Raw genomic sequence first — 18,172 nt, 5'->3', positions numbered from 1 at the left:
AATATTATAACGAACTTTAAACAAAAGAAACTTAAAAAACATCCAATCTGTTTTTCTGGAGGATGCAGATAAGTACTTAAAAAAGCAGGGTAATAGAGGATTATATAGTATTAAATAATGTAGCTATAAAATTACCCTTGACTGAGAGAGTAAAAATTATCACTTAATTTTCTACTGAGTTATTTCACAAAAATATTGCATGCCTGCTCCCAGTAGAATCATGTATGCACGTTTTTTGGTTTCCAGTGACTGAGAAAAATTAAGCAGGCATGTGTCGTCCAGTCAACTGATATAATATGTATACATTTAATTTTAATCTGGTTATTTAGTACATATGGATTAATGTAGTCAGAGTGATGGCTTAAAGCTAGCGTTCATAGCTCACAATACAAGGAGCTCGGGTTCGACTGGTATCCTAGGCAGGGTGTATAAGGAGTTTTTACTTTCACACCAAGTGTGTGTAGCCTTATTAGTAGTGTCATTAACACTCAATTACCAATGAACATTTATTCATATGTGATGGAGTAAATTATCTTTCCAGTGCAGTAGCAACCAACAGTGGTGGATGGCGTACCAGTCCTCCTAGAACACATCAAATAAATCTGTTATCTCAGATAACATCTTCAGTGCCTTTCCACCGCATCTGTCTGAACCTGTCTTGACTGGCACTCCCTCTCTCATGCATGTTCCAATAAAGCCTCCTTCTCAAACTCTGCTATTTTTCTTGAGGCACCTCAATGGTTTTAATGGATCATGCTGCCACAGGAATGTATGAGAGAAAAAAAATCACATTAGCAAGAAATATTGCTGATTCTGAATGAATTAGCCATGAAACTCAACACATTCTAGCACACTCCTTTTAATAGCAATGTAAATACAACAGTACATATTTGACACATTTTTTTCATGAAATTTTAGAGGAGCCGGAGCTTCCCTTGTAGTCTTAGAGCAGTTGCCTCTGCTTTACTACTACTTGCGTGTCTCATACTCATTCCCCTTTTGAGTGCATTACCAAAGCCAAACTGACCAATCCCACCAAAGCCAATAAGATTTCTCTGAGGGACTGAACACACACATAACCCTAGCATTTTGTTATATAGTATTAGATTAGTAATTAATTAGTAAGTAATTTGTAAGTGATTTAGTAGTGGTTAGTGGTTCATAAAGTAAAATAACTTCACACTTCCTGCGATATTAGAAGGTATGTGAGATAAGACTACTACAAATATCAATAAATTTTTAGCTAGACTGAAGCATTTTGTACTCTATTGTTTAGCCCAAGAAGGTAATATTCAGAAGTAGAAATTTACAATAAAAATAGAATTGTCATGCATCCTCCCTAATAATTAAGATCAATATCTTTTTACAATGTACTGTATGCAGATGTTATTTTCTGAGAATGTAGTGGTTTTGTAGTATAACATAAAAATTCCATTCTCGTTCTCATCTGTTTAAGAGCACTGTTACAGTCATTATTAATGACCATTATAAGTCGCATTTCCTTGAAATGCTCACATTCATTCCGTGTGACAGTATCCATTCAGGACATGCCCTGCTTCCCTTTTCTATACACAATTACAAAGTCAAATAGAATTGGTATAAAGTTATATTTCAATATAAACCCTTGGAGGAGGACTGACAAACCTTGGGTTTGAAACAAAAGTTCATTCTTTTGACCTATGGGCACAGTAGCAAGTCAGTGTCTATAACCAATTAATATGTTTTTATATGGTTAAGATTTTTATTAATTATCCTTTCTGTGGTTATCCTGGAACTCTAGTTAAAATTTCTTGGTGCTCATGTTGGTTTTGAAATGCCCCATTCGCAAGGAGAAACCTGGTGAAACTGCTAAATTTATATGAAAATCACATGAAATATTTCTATCCTACTGATAAATTAACCTGTTATAGGAGGTAGTAGGTTATTGGATAATTTGGGAAAGCTGTCAGTCCAGTGGACAATTATCCAACTAGTCCATAGTAATAATAAAAATAATAACAATAACCAACATATCTATCTATCTACTTTCCCAAATACTGATTTTAATATTGACCTAAAGTAAAATAAATAGCTCATTGATTTACAGTTCACTTAACAATGTATTAAATGCTGATATTAATTTTCAAAAAAGCCTAACATTCTCGTAGGGAGACAGAACTTGACCCATCAGCTCCAAGCAAAAGTTAAGAAACAGCCCATTGTTTTGAAACAGCCTGCTTTCTCATATACACACATGCAGGACCAGTTTGAAACCACCAGTTAATTTAAGCAGCACATTTCTGGAATATGTGAGGAAAACCTGAATACCCAAAGAAAATCCTGTGCAAAAGTCCCCCTGTACAATGAGGGAAAGTCAGATTCAAATATAGAATACCAGATCCATAAGGCAGAAGTGCTATAATTGTTCCACTCTTTCCTCAGAAAAGCAAATTTTCTCAAAAAATTTTTTTTTTGAATGTCACCAATTGTAAAAATTAAGAACCTGCTTCTAGTCAAGGTTAGCCTCTTATATTGTCTTTAAGGTGGGATAAAAAGACAGCGCAACCTGAAACGTTCATCGGTTGCAGATACTATGCTCTTAATGAAAGCTGTGCATTGCTAATTTCTTACTTTCTACATTTTAAAATGTTAACACTCATTTTACAAGGGCTACTGCCTTCTTCTTTTTCCTCTTCATCTTATCCCACTTCTATTGATCAACTTTTCCTTCAAATCTTTTTGTACTTTATCCATCCACCTGTGCTTTGGCCTCCCTCATTTTCTCTTCCCCTGTACTTCCATTCCCATCAATGTTTTGCCCACATAGTCAATGTCTCTCCTCATCACATGTCCATACTATTTCAACCTATTTTTTGCACTTTCTTAGATATCTCTTCCACTTTTGTTGTACCTCTAATTGCCTCATGGCAGTCAAATGATTCACTGAGTTATGTGTACAGTATATAGTATTGAAGATAAGTATTGACATTGAGCAGGTTTCTCTGGTGACAAACAAGGTAAGTCCAGCTTACTAAAGTATAGCTTTTCACATAAACCAGATGCATTTAAAAGATTGTGGGATACTTGCATAGGTCCTGGTAAATGTTACAATATGACTATATGTTTAAAAGTATCACTTTAAAAGATGGCATAGCTGCTACTATTACCCTTACATTGCTGCTGTCAGATTATGACTTTTTGTCTTTTTCAAGGATAGTTCGCTCATCTTTGCATTTTTGCTTTCTCCTTTTATTTGTCTTGAAGGGTGCTGGATGCACTGCTCTTGTGGTTGCAGTTGTTGCCAGAAAACTTGAGCTCACAAAAGCTGAAAAACACGTACATAACTTCATGATGGACACCCAACTCACCAAACGGGTAAGGGGATACTATTATATTTTTTTATCATCATTGATAAAATATATGTTTATCACTGACATAAGTAGCAAGCTGATATGAATAAATATAATAATAAGAACAGTATTTTAAAGTGACAGCAAGGTGAGAGCTCTATAAATAAGAAAAAAAAAAACAACTGATTATACTAGCTACTGTATAAAAGAGAACATTATTAGGAGTAAACTGCTCATTTTCCTGAGTCCATTTTAATCAGTCCAAATTATGATCTCCTTTTCTTTTTTATTTCTAAAGGTGTTATTTGGACTCTCTTCTGAGTACTTAAAATCTGGAAAAAAACATTTAATGCCTCAAAGGGATTTGGGAGATCCTGGAGATATTTCTTATGAGCACATTGCTTATATCAAAAGTATAAATCATAGAGGCATTTTTTATTTCTTTTGAGGCTGGTGCAGTGCTGAATTTGACATACTGTGACAACAAGTTAATCAATTCAGCACAGTGTATCATTTAACCTCATCACTAATAGTTTTGTGGGTAGCAACAAAAAATGCTTAGTGTCAATATTGCTGTTCTTTATTAAACAAATACTGGCAATTTGGGAGACGTGAACACAGATTTGACATAAAGTTTAGAAGAAGTGATTTCATATAGTCACACTGTACAACAGTAATCCAGTAGTGCAGGGGATTAGCTTTCTTTCCTATCACAAACGCTCAGAGCTAAGTGATTACTAGATATGGAGGTTGGATGATATCCAGCAAGAGATTTATAAACTGAAAATTGAATTACACAGCAAGCGCAGGTTCAGGCCCCTTTTCAAGTCATTTAGTATCATCATGTTGTTATTTAGTGTTTTACAAAGAGTGAATGATTCATTGAATATACAGTATGTGGTAGAACAAAATGTAATAATGGTGTAAGACAACATCAGATAGCTGACACCCTTTGGAGAACGATGACGATCTTCTATCTCTATGTTTGTACGGCTATGGCTAATATGCCATGCCATACTCATCTGTAGTATCTGGACTTACATTTGTTTACACAAAAGCTTTTTAGCCCTGTGCAATTCCTTATTTGTTTGTAGTAAAAAAAATGTGTCCCTTGATGCAGCATACCAGAGAGAACAAAACATGCTGATATCCTTGCTAATAAGCTATAAATTACCATTCTCTGGAGGAAACAGTGAGGTGTTTTGCTAGTAAAGTTATTAGAGAGGAACCACATCACTCCTGTTATATAATTAATCTTTTTTCTACCAGAACATTTTTGAAACTTAATCAGAGATGCTCTTTGGCAGGTAATATATGATTCTTCATAAACCATGATTTTCCCACAAAACTGCACTTCTATTTGGATTTGAAACAATTATAATCACATAATAACAATCCTACTCTTTATATAGAAAACTACAAGAAAATAAACTTTGGATGTACTGTATTCCATTATAGAAGATGTGAATATGTAAGAGCAAATACAGGCTAAGTGCCTTTTCAGAGTTCTGCACTATTCCATCAGTGAACTTGACTCTTTGACTTTGATTTTACAGTCTGCTGGACCACACAATACATTAAATTTATATTTTGAATAGGCATTGCAATGGCTAATTGTTAATTAATTATTCTTAAAGAGAATGTGAAGACAAATGTACTTAAGGAATAAAAATGAAAATGAGGCTAGCATGATTCTGATGTAATATTCACTACCCTTAAATGAAATACCATAATTAACATTTTACTTTTTAAAATTGTATTTTGCATTCCTGCAGTGGGCTGGCGCCCTGCCCCGGATTTGTTCCTGCCTTGCACCCTGTGCTGACTGGGATTGGCTCCAGCAGACCCTCGTGACCCTGTGTTAGGATATAGCGGGTTGGAAAATGACTGACTGACTGACTGACTATATTGCATTCAGGCTCTTTAAAGAATTTTTGTAGCATAGAAACCCAACGGCCAATCAGAATGAGACATTGGCAACACTGAAAGAAAACTATTAACAGAAATTAAGTGTACATTGTTTACTTTCACAATAAAGGTAGAAGTCTACAAGCAAGAAAAGGGGAACTGTGACTTATAATAGTGATAATGGTGGGACAGGCTAATATGCAATATGTAAGAAGAATATCTGTGGACAGACTCTGTATGGCTGTCAAAACAGATTTTTTGATAAAAAGGACCAAAATTTAATATTTAATTAATTTAAACATTAAAAATATCTAATACATTAAATTTGTGATATGTTTCAGGATAGTTACTTAAAATGGTAACTACAAAGGAAATTCTCTGCTAGATTCACAGATGGCACATGGCCTCTTGTGGTGAATTTGGGGATCACAACTTTGTTTGAATGCCAATACTGCTTTCTATTTTTAAGATTCTTAGTCTAAACTGACATTTCGGAGAAAATAAAAATAATAAAATATATAGTAAATATTTTTAAATTTTACTCTTCAGTCAGAGATGACCTGTGTCTGAATTTTTCATAGGTCATTGACTCTAGTCTCTCCTAAGTGTGATGTTCATTGTTTTATGACCCTACTGAGTTACTGTTCCAAAGATAATCAGTATAACTATAGCTCTACTTTTATAGATCTAATATATATATATATATATATAGTTTTAGAACACTTCAGTTTTTCTTCAAATGTAAAATGTGATGATGAATGACCTACAATGGTGAAAAGATAAGCAGTAAACTGCCAGATGTTTAAATTTAAAGTTTAGGTGAGTAAAAACTGAAAAATGGAAATATCAGAATATTACAAACGGGCCTTCTTCAAGGAACAACTAATAGAATACGGCCTATAGATGTTACGCAGCAATTAATGTAAATTAAGTCTTGCAAGTTGAAGCAAACAAATTGCACATGTGCCCCAACTTCTACTGATTACTTAAAAACCCTCTGTCTGTCTTAAAGCAGATTTGGGACAGTCTGTGTTACTACACCTTCTTAAGTACTACTTGGACAATATTCTAGTAATAATGACAAAAAAACAGTAATTAACAAATGAAATGAGACAGAGTCTTAGAAACGTAGGCCTTTCATTTAGAGAATTTGACAAAAAAGAAAATTATAAAGTGTTAGAGAGTTTGGTGTCCTACAAAATTCGAAGGCAATTGGAAAATGGAAAAAACTGTGATAGGAAGAGATCTAGCAGACCCAAAGTCACAACCCAATCTGAAGCAAGTCTCAGTTTCTACTGTGAAGAGGAGACTTTGTGCTGCAGGTTTGACAATGTGTGTGGCAGGAAGAAAGCCATTCCTTAAAGGACAAAATAGGGCCTTGAAATACCAGTGGTGGACTACTCCAGACTGGACCAAGTAGTGTATATAATTTTATTAATTTATAAATAAATAAATAAATATATTTATTTATTTGTAAAATCAATAATCCATTCATCCTTGAAATCAGACAGCCAGCCCATTACAGAGCACACTCATATCCATAACATCCCTCCCTCAAATAATTTAAAATAATCAACCTGCATATTTTTGGGAAATGGGAGGAAAATTGAGTACCATGATAAACACTGGTGATTACCAGGGAATTAACAAACTTGAACAAGCTGGGCCACCCACTCCCAACTGGGAAATGATACACTGGAGGTTCATTCAAAAAGCAAAGGGCAATAGAGCACTGAACAAAGTAAAGTGTTGTATATAACGGACAAGGACAAATTTTGTCCTGCTGCCCACTAGACATAGTTATATAAGATTTTCTCCATCTGTCAGGAGGGATGGTTTCCTCACTATCTCACTTTTCAATACATTTTAAAAGTAATTTGCCTCACCTCTTATTCTTTCTTCTCTCTCGCTCGCACTCTCTCTGTCCTTACCTCTGAACTTTGTCCTTTCTCATAGCAAGCATCTGCCCAACCAACCTCCTAAATGCAGGTTGATTTTTGACTATCTCAAGATAAATTAACCTTTACAACCTCATTTACAATTAAGTACAATTTCAATGCAGGCAGCTGGCCACCCATCTCTCTCTTATAGAGCATGTCAGTCTAGTGCACTTTCCTTAGTCTCCAGTCAGTCCTTCAGAGCCTCATTCTGTCTGCTATAGGTTCAGCAAGAATTCACCTACTTCTTGCTGGGCTTGCCCCTGGGTCAGTCTTCCAGACTTCTGCTTAGGGCAGAAATACAGTATATCCTTGTTGAAGTGTTCTGGAGAATTTCTTTGTGCGATGCACTCGCTCATGTACTGACATTCATTTATAGCAGGTCCATTTACAATTGCTAAGCAACCTACCATGCATGTCTTCAGGTTGTGGGAGTTCCCTGGGAAGATCACACAAATACATGGTTAGCAAGAGTACTTCGCAGTGACATCTATATTAGTATATGTATTATGTAGTACTATATTATGTATCCAAGTTCTTTGACACAATGTTATGGCAAGTCCAGGGGTTACATCATAAATATAACAGAACAAAACAAACCAATTCCAATAGCATCAGATCCCACAGTTACATTATATTATATTATATTATATTATATTATATTATATTATATTATATTATATTATATACACTATTAAAAAGGTACTACATAGAAATTGGTCCCTGGCTAGATTCTTGGATAAAGTGCTTTCTTTCAGTGTGAACTTACATATTTTCTTTATGATTTAGATTTATTCCTGGTCCTCTAAATTTCTTCCAAAGCCCAAAACCTTGCTGCTAGGTTGATTATTAACCTAACATGACTGAATTTAGGTGTGTGTGCACTGCAGTGGACTGGCTTTGACTCCTCTTGCTCAGCACTAGTAAGAAGCAGATTCAGAAAAGGATGACTTAATACTTTTAAGGAAAAATATGCAATTGCATCAGGTCCTAAAACTGCAACAATTAGCCACAGAACTGCAATAAGTAGATAATGCGTGACAAATTAGTAACAGTCCAGACAAATCAGGCTATGTTGGAGCATGGAAGGCTTGTTCTTCAATTATTTCTTTTTTGCTATTTTAACGCTGTCAACTGTATCCACGATCCATATTTCACTTTTTTATGTCAGAGATTTAAGTGCTATTAAAACCTGGCTTACAGTAACAGTAGAACAAAAAAACAAAACAAAACAGTTTTACAACATTTGCTTGTGGTCTTGAATTAGTTACGTATAAAATTGTGATTATATTGGCTGGATCTATTGCAAAATGCTCATTGTTTTCTTAATAATAAATCCATTCTATGATGCAATTTTTATTTTTTCTTCCACATTTTATTAAACATCTATAATATGAATATTTCTCATAAGATAACAGACTTTAATTTCCTTGGCTTTGATTCTGCCAGTTTTTTTGATATTGTGACATTTTTAATTGCAGATAAAAAATGCAGCAGCTAATGTGCTTCGAGAAACATGGCTCATCTATAAGCACACAAAGCTGATCAAGAAGATCGATCATGCCAAAGTCAGGAAACATCAAAGGAAATTTCTGCAAGCCATCCACCAGTAAATATCACTACTTGCATAATGAAAATGTACTGTGGAATGTATCATTTTAGACGTAATATATTCAAAGGGAAATACACAACATTACATGTAATATTTCAAACTAAAAAATAACACCTGATGCTGTAGCTCTCTAGTTGAGTATTCAAAGGCATTCATAATTCCAGGGCTGCATTCATGTTATTCTTAAAATTTGGATGTACACTGAACCTGCTTAATAAGAACTTTAGGGTGAGCAGAACCTTTTCTAGAGCATGTGGCCGGAACCAGCCCTAGATGGGATATGAGTACATAGCAATGTGCAGTAATACATACAACAACAGGTTTAGAGTCACCAAAAAACTTAACACACAGACTTCACACAAATCCTTCACAGACCTAAGCAGAACAATCAGATTTCACACAGGTAATGTCTGTGCTAGGACTGCAACACAATTCCAGAAAAATTTAAATAATATGGCTAATCACTGCATCATACTGTTAAATCCATTTATAGAATCAGCACGTTGGCATTGGGGATATGTTTGCTGGGAGGCTATAGTGGCAGTATTTGTTACAAGCAAGGAAACAGGCAGTATATGGGATGTCAGATTTTATAATAAAGCACATTCATGGTCATACCTCACTTACTCACACTGGTCCAATTAAGAGCCTCCAACCTAACACTTATATCTTTGGGATAGAAGGAGAAAACTGGACCAAAACAAAATAACACACTGTCATAAAAACATTGCATAGACAATGTCAACATAAGGATTTGCTTCAGTTTTCTGGGGCTCTGAGATGATTGGACTAACTGTTGCACTACTCATTTTAATATATGAACAACTAAATAAATAACTAAAAAATGCATAGCATCATGCAGGATCAAACTAAATTTAAAAGGTATATATTGTACTCTGCAAACATGTTACAAAGCCACGTTATGGGCCTTGTTCAGCTCAACACTCTATCCCAAGCACTGTTCCAACTTGCCCACGAACAAAGCTCCTTCCCACATGTATCTGCCTAGTAGGTAAAGTTTCTTTTTGTGCTAATTTTTTTGATGTCAGGGTGATAAATTAGACTGCTATTTTCATTTCACTAATAAGGAATCATGAAAAGTAATGAAAATGGAATCATGGAATACTATCTACTAGTGACATTTTTTGACTTAGTATCAGAAGGGGCTCAGCTATCCTGAGAAGCTCACCATTAAGGAAGTTATGAAGAGGGTGCGTATGGGAGAGTGACAGTGAGGGAGGAAGAGATATGATCAAGCTCTAAAATAGAAGGATCTGCACCTCTCATTAAATCCATTACATTAAATATGTGGCTGCTAAAAAGAGATAGGAAGCAACCTGGCTTGGATTGACTCATGGAGACAAGGGAAGGTGATGGTGGATTCTTTTGAAAAGAAAACAAAAAACCAGAATAGGATGTTTTCTGAGATGCTATCAGTTTGTCCGTTTTTCCTATTAAATCACTCCTGACTATTTTTTTTAATGATTTCTATTTTGGACGATTAGTAATTTTTCTGGCCTCTGCAGTCCATTTAATTTCCAAATTTTGTTCAATGAACAAAGTGCTAAATCGAATTGTACTTAAGTAATCAAAGTGATTCAGGATAATGTTGATGACAGCTATTTCAGTGCAGTGAGATGTATAAGTTCACACTGCCTTTAAATTGCATCACAGAAAATGTAAACAATGGTCACTCGAAAGGGCTCCATGTGCAAAGGTGTGCCGAAAATCAAATGACCCATCCAGCTTAAAAAACGACAAGCACCAGGTACACAAAAAATTTCTCAAACTCCAAAAATGAAATATTTTTCTTCATAGGAAATTACATTAAGCATATTGTGGAAATTGACAACAAAAATATTTATGGCAACATTTTATCATAATAACTTTTCACCCCAACATAAAGCTGAAGCTGAATTACTCAAAAACAGAAGTCAGCTTCCTTGACACCACCGTCCAACTGAAAGACAACACCCTTGTAACTTCTGTTTTTCACAAACCAACAGACAGACGGACCTAGCTAAGAAGTGATAGCTTCCACCCCAAACATATAAGGCGCTCCATTATTTTCAGCCAAGCAATATGGTACAATTGTATTTGCTCAGACCCGACAGACCAGAATAAACATCTGCAGGAGCTCAGACAAGATTTCATCAGACAAGGTTATACCCCCAAAACAACAGACACTCAAACAAGAACAGCTACTGCCATACCCAGAGACAACCTTCTGGAATATAAAAACAAAGACAACAAGAACTGCATCCCCCTTGTTGTCACCTGCAACCCACATCTTGAAACACTTGGAAAAATTATAAAAGAATTTCAGCCAATGCTAAACAATGACCAAACACTGAAAAATATATTTCCTGAACCTCCCTTCCTGGCATACAGACAACCACCAAACCTTCAGCAACTAATTGTCTGAAGCTCCCTAAGTGAACCAACAGAAAATGGCACATCTCCCTGCCTACAGAAAAGATGTAAAACGTGTGCCTACATTTATAATACAGACCGTATAGTTATACCACACTGCCGACTTGAACATCACATAAAGGCAAAATTTTCCTGCAGATCATCTAATGTGGTCTACCTAAATCTCTGCATGAAATGTCCTTACACTGCACTCTATGTGGGAGAAACTGGACAAACACTCTGCCAGAGAATGAATTTACAAAGGTTCCACATTAAACATGGCAACACAGATGTTTCTGTTGCGGCCCACTTCAACAGCCATGAACACTGTGAGAGGGACTTTAAAGTCACAGTGCTTATGGGCAACTTCAAAACACAACAAGAGAGAAAAGAATGGGAAGTAAACCTCATTCTAAAATTTAAGACATTGCAACATGGCTTGAATAAAGACAAGAGTTTTATAGCCAGGTATGAGGATTGTTTACATCTCTCAGAATGACACAGACAACCTGTCTACAGATCCACATTGTTTTGAAAAACTCATTACAAACTTCAAAAGACTTTGTTGGACAGTTATCTTATCCAAAGATCTTGACCATATATTGTTCTTCTCTCTCTTGTTAAATTAACCCTAGCTTGAATGAATCTATTATTTTTTTACATTTAAGATTTCTCATTTAAAGATTTACCAATGTTGTTTCTTGTCCTAGTATGTATATAAACACAGGGAACTCTAGTTTCAGTATTACATCTTGCCTGAAGAAGGGGCCTGAGTTGCCTCGAAAGCTTGCATATTGTAATCTTCTCAGTTAGCCAATAAAAGGTGTAATTTTGCTTGGCTTTTCTCTAATATTATTGAGACAACTTATTTAAATCTTGCAAAACAGCACCATCTGCTAGGAATGAGGGGCAGTGCCCCACAGCCCTTTAATGAACCAATGCCACTGCTGTCACTTCTGCGATTTGCGAATGCCGGGGACACCAGCTTTCCAGTAAGCAGAAGTTAGCTATGCCAAAATTATTGAAATTGGAACTAACTTCCTAAACAAATTGGTTGCTTAAATATATATAAATCAATTCTGGAAAAGTTTGATTGTAAAAAAAAATAGTATTTTTAGCAAATTACATTAAAAAATGTAAGTAAGTTATTAAAGCAATTAAAGCTTTGTGCCACTTCAGGGCATACATAATACTGTTAAAATATAAATATAATATGATAACTAACTTATTCAATCATTTTTCTAATCCATGAATTTCTTTACTGGGTCATCAGTGCAAGGCAGGAACCAAACAGTGCAACAGTCAGTTAAAAAAACACAGTTTTCAGTCTATATAGCATGAACATCATTGTGGGAGTATCCTGAGAAAAGCCATGTGTAAATTTTCACACAGGTTGTGCTTTAGTCCAAGGTTCTGTATCTGTGAGATAGAGGTAAACATTAAAACAGATATAGATTTGAATAAATAGATTTGACCTGGAGTCAGTTTCTTGCAAAGAAAATACTGTTTAGGCCACACCCATAAAAATGACATCCCTCACAAATACACACACATCTCTTACACTTGAACAAAAACACTCCCTTTTCTCTTCTGGAAACTCTCATCCAATCACCCATTCATTCAGATCATATATACCAAAAAAAAAGGAATAGCATAGCATTTATAAAGTGTGATGTGATCATCATGGAATGTTTTATTCATTTTGCGGTATGAATTTACTAAATTTACTTACTGGCATTTTCTCAACGCATTTGAAAAACCTTATTCTTCAAGCCATTATGAGCTGAGCCACACAAATGCCTGATCAATGTGGATGTTCTTATAAACTACATGAAAGCACTTTATTTTGGAATGAACATATAGAACAGCTTATTCCATCACTTTTGCAGAATAGCCACAGTATAGATGTGTCAGTTAGATAATGGATTGATGGTTGGACAAACAAGTGTAATCACATCCATAAAACTCTGCTCCTTTATCAGGACTTTGTATGGTGCTGCTTTATTTTGCAATCATTTGTAACTCACTCATTTACATCTGTGACACAAGTTAAAGAGGTTTCTAACAGCTGATTGGTCACAAGCTCACATAATCACCCTCTCAATGCTAAGACAAATCATATATTTATATTTCTGAGCTATTCAAAATGATAAATGTGGCTATAATGAAAGTCTGTTTTCCTTTGAAACAGCTGCATAATTTTAAGCTTATTTACTTAAACAAAGCAGAATTTTTAAATAATAGGCACACAATTCAAGCACTTTTTCAAAGTGGCTAACTTGGAATTTCATTGTAAATTCAGTCCTGTGCTTTGTGTGTCTTGTTAACGTCAAATGAGCCCCTGTCTCTTTAAACGCTCTGCACATTCCTGATTTTACAGATGCCCTGATGTTTATAAATTCAACAAAATTTTAATAGGACAGAAAAAAAAAATCTTGTTAGAGGAGAATGACTTGGAGCCAGAAAAATCTTCCATGCAGGTCACCAATTGATGATCCAAGCACTAAACTCAAAATCACTTAGTAATGCATCATTTAAATTAAGTTGTACATACAATTTACTTTTTCATCTTCTATAAATACAGTATAAATAATGGTTATTTATATACTAATTTATGTAATATATTGAAAGCCATACATGTTAGCGGTACATAGTAAATCATGTTTTCAAATAACACTGCTTAAAAAGAATTAACTCCCAATAAATTTAAGATGCATGGCGCTCTCCTAGATGTGGAACACATCTCTAGCTGATTACTGCATCTCTGTTACAACAGCAATCTTGTCATTTTCTTAACCATGCATGAAGAATTACATGACAGTATATCTCTCAGAATAAAATGCCCAGGTATGAATTCAAACACGCATGCAGGCACAGGCTGCTTTAGTTTATTGTCACCAAAAAGGTTGACAGTGTCAGAGGAAATTGGACTCCCCAGATTCCAAGCCTGTGTTTACAACTAGAGAGCTCAGGACATAAGCACATTTAGGCCCCCTTTTATCTCCACAAAGTTCAGAGATGTTTTCAATGAAATAACAGAATGTGAAAAGGATTCCAAAAGTGTGCCTTTGTAATAAAAATGAAGTAAACAAAGAGGATAAAACTAAAGGAATAAAACATTATAAAATGAATATAGTATTGCTGACTTCTTGAGCTTTCCCAAACATTATAGTGTCTACAAGCTGTGGTGGGTGGTCTACATTCCCACCTCCATACTGCACAAAAGAATCCTCTCTCCCACTTCCTGTTCTTTATTCTCTGTGTTGTTGTGGCTTCTGATTCTGCCTCTAACTCACCTTCAAATTAAATTTTTCATGCGTTCTGGGTAATCCCTTCAATGGGGCACTTTCTGCCACACCCAGAATGACTTCTAGGCCAGGGCTGGTCCTATAATGAAAATAGAGCCACCAGTCTAGAGCTGTCAATAGTGGTTCTTGGTATTCCTGCACCTTCACATTATTTATTGGCAAAGTCTATATGTAAGAAATATGGCAGATTATTTGGCAGGCAACTTAAAAAACTTCACAAAAAGTGAAACAAAAGTTTACCAAAAGTAGTAGGACATTGTCTGCATGTGATTTGACTGAGACCAGATTGTGGCATTCAATAGGTAAGTGTAGATGTTCTGTTCTTCTGTAACGGCAAGTCACAACACTTTAAGAAGGAAGATGTGTTATTCTTATAAAACAGGTCAAGACTTTCATAACAGAAGGTGTGTTAATAGGAGAAGCTGTAAAACTGTAATATCCTGCATACCACTTCACTAATTAGTTTCACCAATAATGTATTCCCATTTGCTGTAATATTTATATTTAATTTTGGTACTTTATAGCTACTGAGTTGAGGAGTATTTGTTGAAATCTTAGTATTTGTGAAAATCTATTTTTCAGGAACTATGGGTATTCTGTTTTTGCTGCTATTTTGTACAGATGGGTCTGTCAATTTCATAACAAACATGATAGACAGAAAGTGTTCCCTGTGATTCAATGCTAATAACGTGTATTTTTATGCAGGTTACGCAGTGTAAAAATGGAGCAGAGGAAACTCAGCGACCAAGCCAATACTCTGGTTGATCTTTCCAAGGTAACAGTTATGTATGTCTGTATATTTCCAATGTCTCTGTAACACATACTAAACGTAAACATATACTAGCCATATTACCATGAATTGCCCTTGGTTATAGTGTTGTCTGTTAACCAAATGTACTGTATCACAAGTAGGATGTAACACAGTACTTTTTTTTGTATACAATATTTGCAGGTTTTTTTTTTTTATTATTTCAACAGGAGCTAATATTACTAGTTCCACTGGAGCATCTTACTCTTGAAAATATTACCTACAATTGCCCAGGAGAAAATCATTCCTGTATTAAATCAATTCCTGCTTTTCCAATTGACTGACCTTGGCTTTCGTTGATGGTTGTTGCAAAATACAATTTTACATATACACTGTGTATACACTAGTCTCATTATCTGTGGTATAATGTTTTAAAACATTTCATATTTCTTGCTCTATGTGTACCTTCAGCACCTTTCCTCTGTATCCAAGTGTATCTGAACCTCTTTTTCCCAGAACTCCCTTTGCCAAGTGTGTTCCCACAACACCTGCTTCTAAGACTCTGTTGTTATTTTTCAGGTACCTTTCTTGCCACCTGTCCACTTCTTGTCTTTGAATGACAACTCTTAGCATATCTCCTATGCATTTATTCCTCCTCATGTGTCTCAAACTCTCACTCGTGTCACCAAAGCCAAACTGACCAATCAGATTACTCTGAGAACAAGACATGCTCACAGATCTTAGCATTTTATTTTATATATAGACTAGCTGTACCCCGTAGCTGCGGCCACATAGTAATGAAACAGGACAAACTTTAAAAATCAATAGACATTGGCACTATATCTGATCGTGTTCAACTCTGACGGGATAGCGTTCCCCACATGGGGGGAAAAACACATGCCTTTGATATCACTGGCAATCACCAGCTATCCTCTGAAACACATGGAGCTCTGATCTCTCTCTCTCTCTCTCTCTCAAAAAAATCAAATGTTACTCCTTAACAATCTGTAGATGATAATGTCTGTTGAACAAAAAGACATCACTAGCTAAGCGGAAGCAAGGTGCAGTCCAACATGTGGCAAGGCGTAGACCAACTTGAACAAAGGCTGGCGAGTGAATGAGGAAGACCCCGGCCCCTGCTCTCGGCCCACAGCCACTCTCTTGGATTTGCATAAATACATCAGTACCACAAGCAAACAATAGTACTTAGCGCCACGACAGAAGTCGCAAAATCAATCGGAAAGTTCAAGCAAATTATAGAAAACAACCAGATCTAAATCTGTTAAGTAATTCTCCCGTGAAAAGCAGACAGACATACAGACAGAACGCACTTGGACCACAAAATTTTTAAAACTTCTTAGTGCGCACCTATGGGCCAAGGGTAACCTACATTCGAAATTTCAAGTCCCAAGTCCTCATGGTTCAGGAGATTTTGTGATGAGTGAGTAAGGGGTATTTGGCTTTTAGATAGATATATAGATAGATAGGGCGGCACGGTGGCGCAGTGGTAGCGCTGCTGCCTCGCAGTTAGGAGACCCGGGTTCACTTCCCGGGTCCTCCCTGCGTGGAGTTTGCATGTTGTCTGCGTGGGTTTCCTCCAGGCGCTCCGGTTTTCTCCCACAATCCAAAGACATGCAGGTTAGGTGGATTGGCGATTCTAAATTGGCCCTAGTGTGTGCTTGGTGTGTGTGTGTGTGTCCTGCAGTGGGTTGGCACCCTGCCCAGGATTGGTTCCTGTGTTGGCTGGGATTGGCTCTGGCAGACCCCCGTGACCCTGTATTTGGATTCAGCGGGTTAGAAAATGGATGGATAGATAGAAAGAAATAAACTATATATATAGTTATTGAAGTGCATATATTCATAAATATCAATAAAATATATATTTTATATGTATCTGTTAAAGCCATATCTTTCATCTGCAATATAGAAAATCAAGGAATTTATAGTATGAAATGAGCAAAAACTTTTACTTTCTGTATTATTCCTATTATTCTTATATGGAAGCAATTATAAAGGACAGAACGTACAAAAACATAAACTGAAGTTGGTGTCATGGCAGTGGAGTGGCTAACACTGCTGCCTCATTGCTATAAGAGATTTAGGTTCAGTTCCTGGCCCTGGCCCTGGCACTGTCTCTGTGTGATATCTGTGCCCCCATGTCCATTTGACTTTTCTCCAAGTACGGTACTCTAGTTTCCTTCCACATGCATAATGGTCTGATCTGAAAATCTATTTTTCTGTATTAGGGCTGCAACTTCGTCTTATGTTGGTAGATTCCATACACATAACCTGGCTCTCTGTAACATTCTTATGGAAAATGTTAGGTCTCAAATGGATTGATAGATTGAAATTTTGATGTGAAGTCATTTAAATAAGTAGAATCTGCTTCATACAATAGCCTAATAGTGTACCTTATTCAAAGGTTTTGTAAACTAGCTGTTAGAGACTGGAAACTCAACGTGCTATGCTATAATATATAAAATTGAAATGTGCAGATTTCCTCAGTTCAGACTGTGCTCATGTTTCACAGCAACATATATCTTAAATCAGTTTACTAAATTCAAAATGCTGCACTGAATGGAAGCAGAACAGAAGGTCCCCCTCAGACAGACCTGAACAGTGGCTATAAATAGAAAAAGGAGATTGGAGCTTCAAGACAATTACCCATCCGATGCCTAATGGCATTTTACTGGTTCCCTTCGACCTGTTAATAATCTAGTGCCCTGTGTTGATCCTGGCCTCAATGCCTCTGGAGGGTTAAACTCCTGATTATAGTTTATAATGTTTTAATGATGAATTGTGTTTCTCCACAGCTTGAGGTTGCTTAGCAACCCACTGGAGTTTTAGCTGTTACCTTATTGTGTATTTGTAAGCTAGTATACCTTTATTTGTCTGTATATGTGTGTGAAAGGTGTCTT

At 36.0% G+C, this 18,172-nt stretch overlaps 1 protein-coding gene across 1 annotated transcript in view; it reads left to right on the top strand.

Moving 5' to 3' along the window:
• The window catches only part of LOC120538368 (small conductance calcium-activated potassium channel protein 3-like), a 331,728-nt gene that overhangs the window by 306,502 nt on the left and 7,054 nt on the right, over positions 1–18,172 (top strand). The window contains exons 5-7 of the mRNA XM_039767850.1: positions 3,244–3,354; positions 8,656–8,783; positions 15,212–15,281. Of these exons, the coding sequence (XP_039623784.1) occupies positions 3,244–3,354; positions 8,656–8,783; positions 15,212–15,281 (309 nt within the window). The remainder of the gene's footprint in view (positions 1–3,243; positions 3,355–8,655; positions 8,784–15,211; positions 15,282–18,172) is intronic.

The sequence above is a fragment of the Polypterus senegalus genome, chromosome 1 (genome assembly GCF_016835505.1).
Source record: "Polypterus senegalus isolate Bchr_013 chromosome 1, ASM1683550v1, whole genome shotgun sequence".
In the NCBI taxonomy this organism is placed as follows: Eukaryota; Metazoa; Chordata; class Cladistia; order Polypteriformes; family Polypteridae; genus Polypterus; species Polypterus senegalus.
Note: the sequence above shows the minus strand (reverse complement) of the source record. Positions and strands in the feature narration are given on the sequence as shown.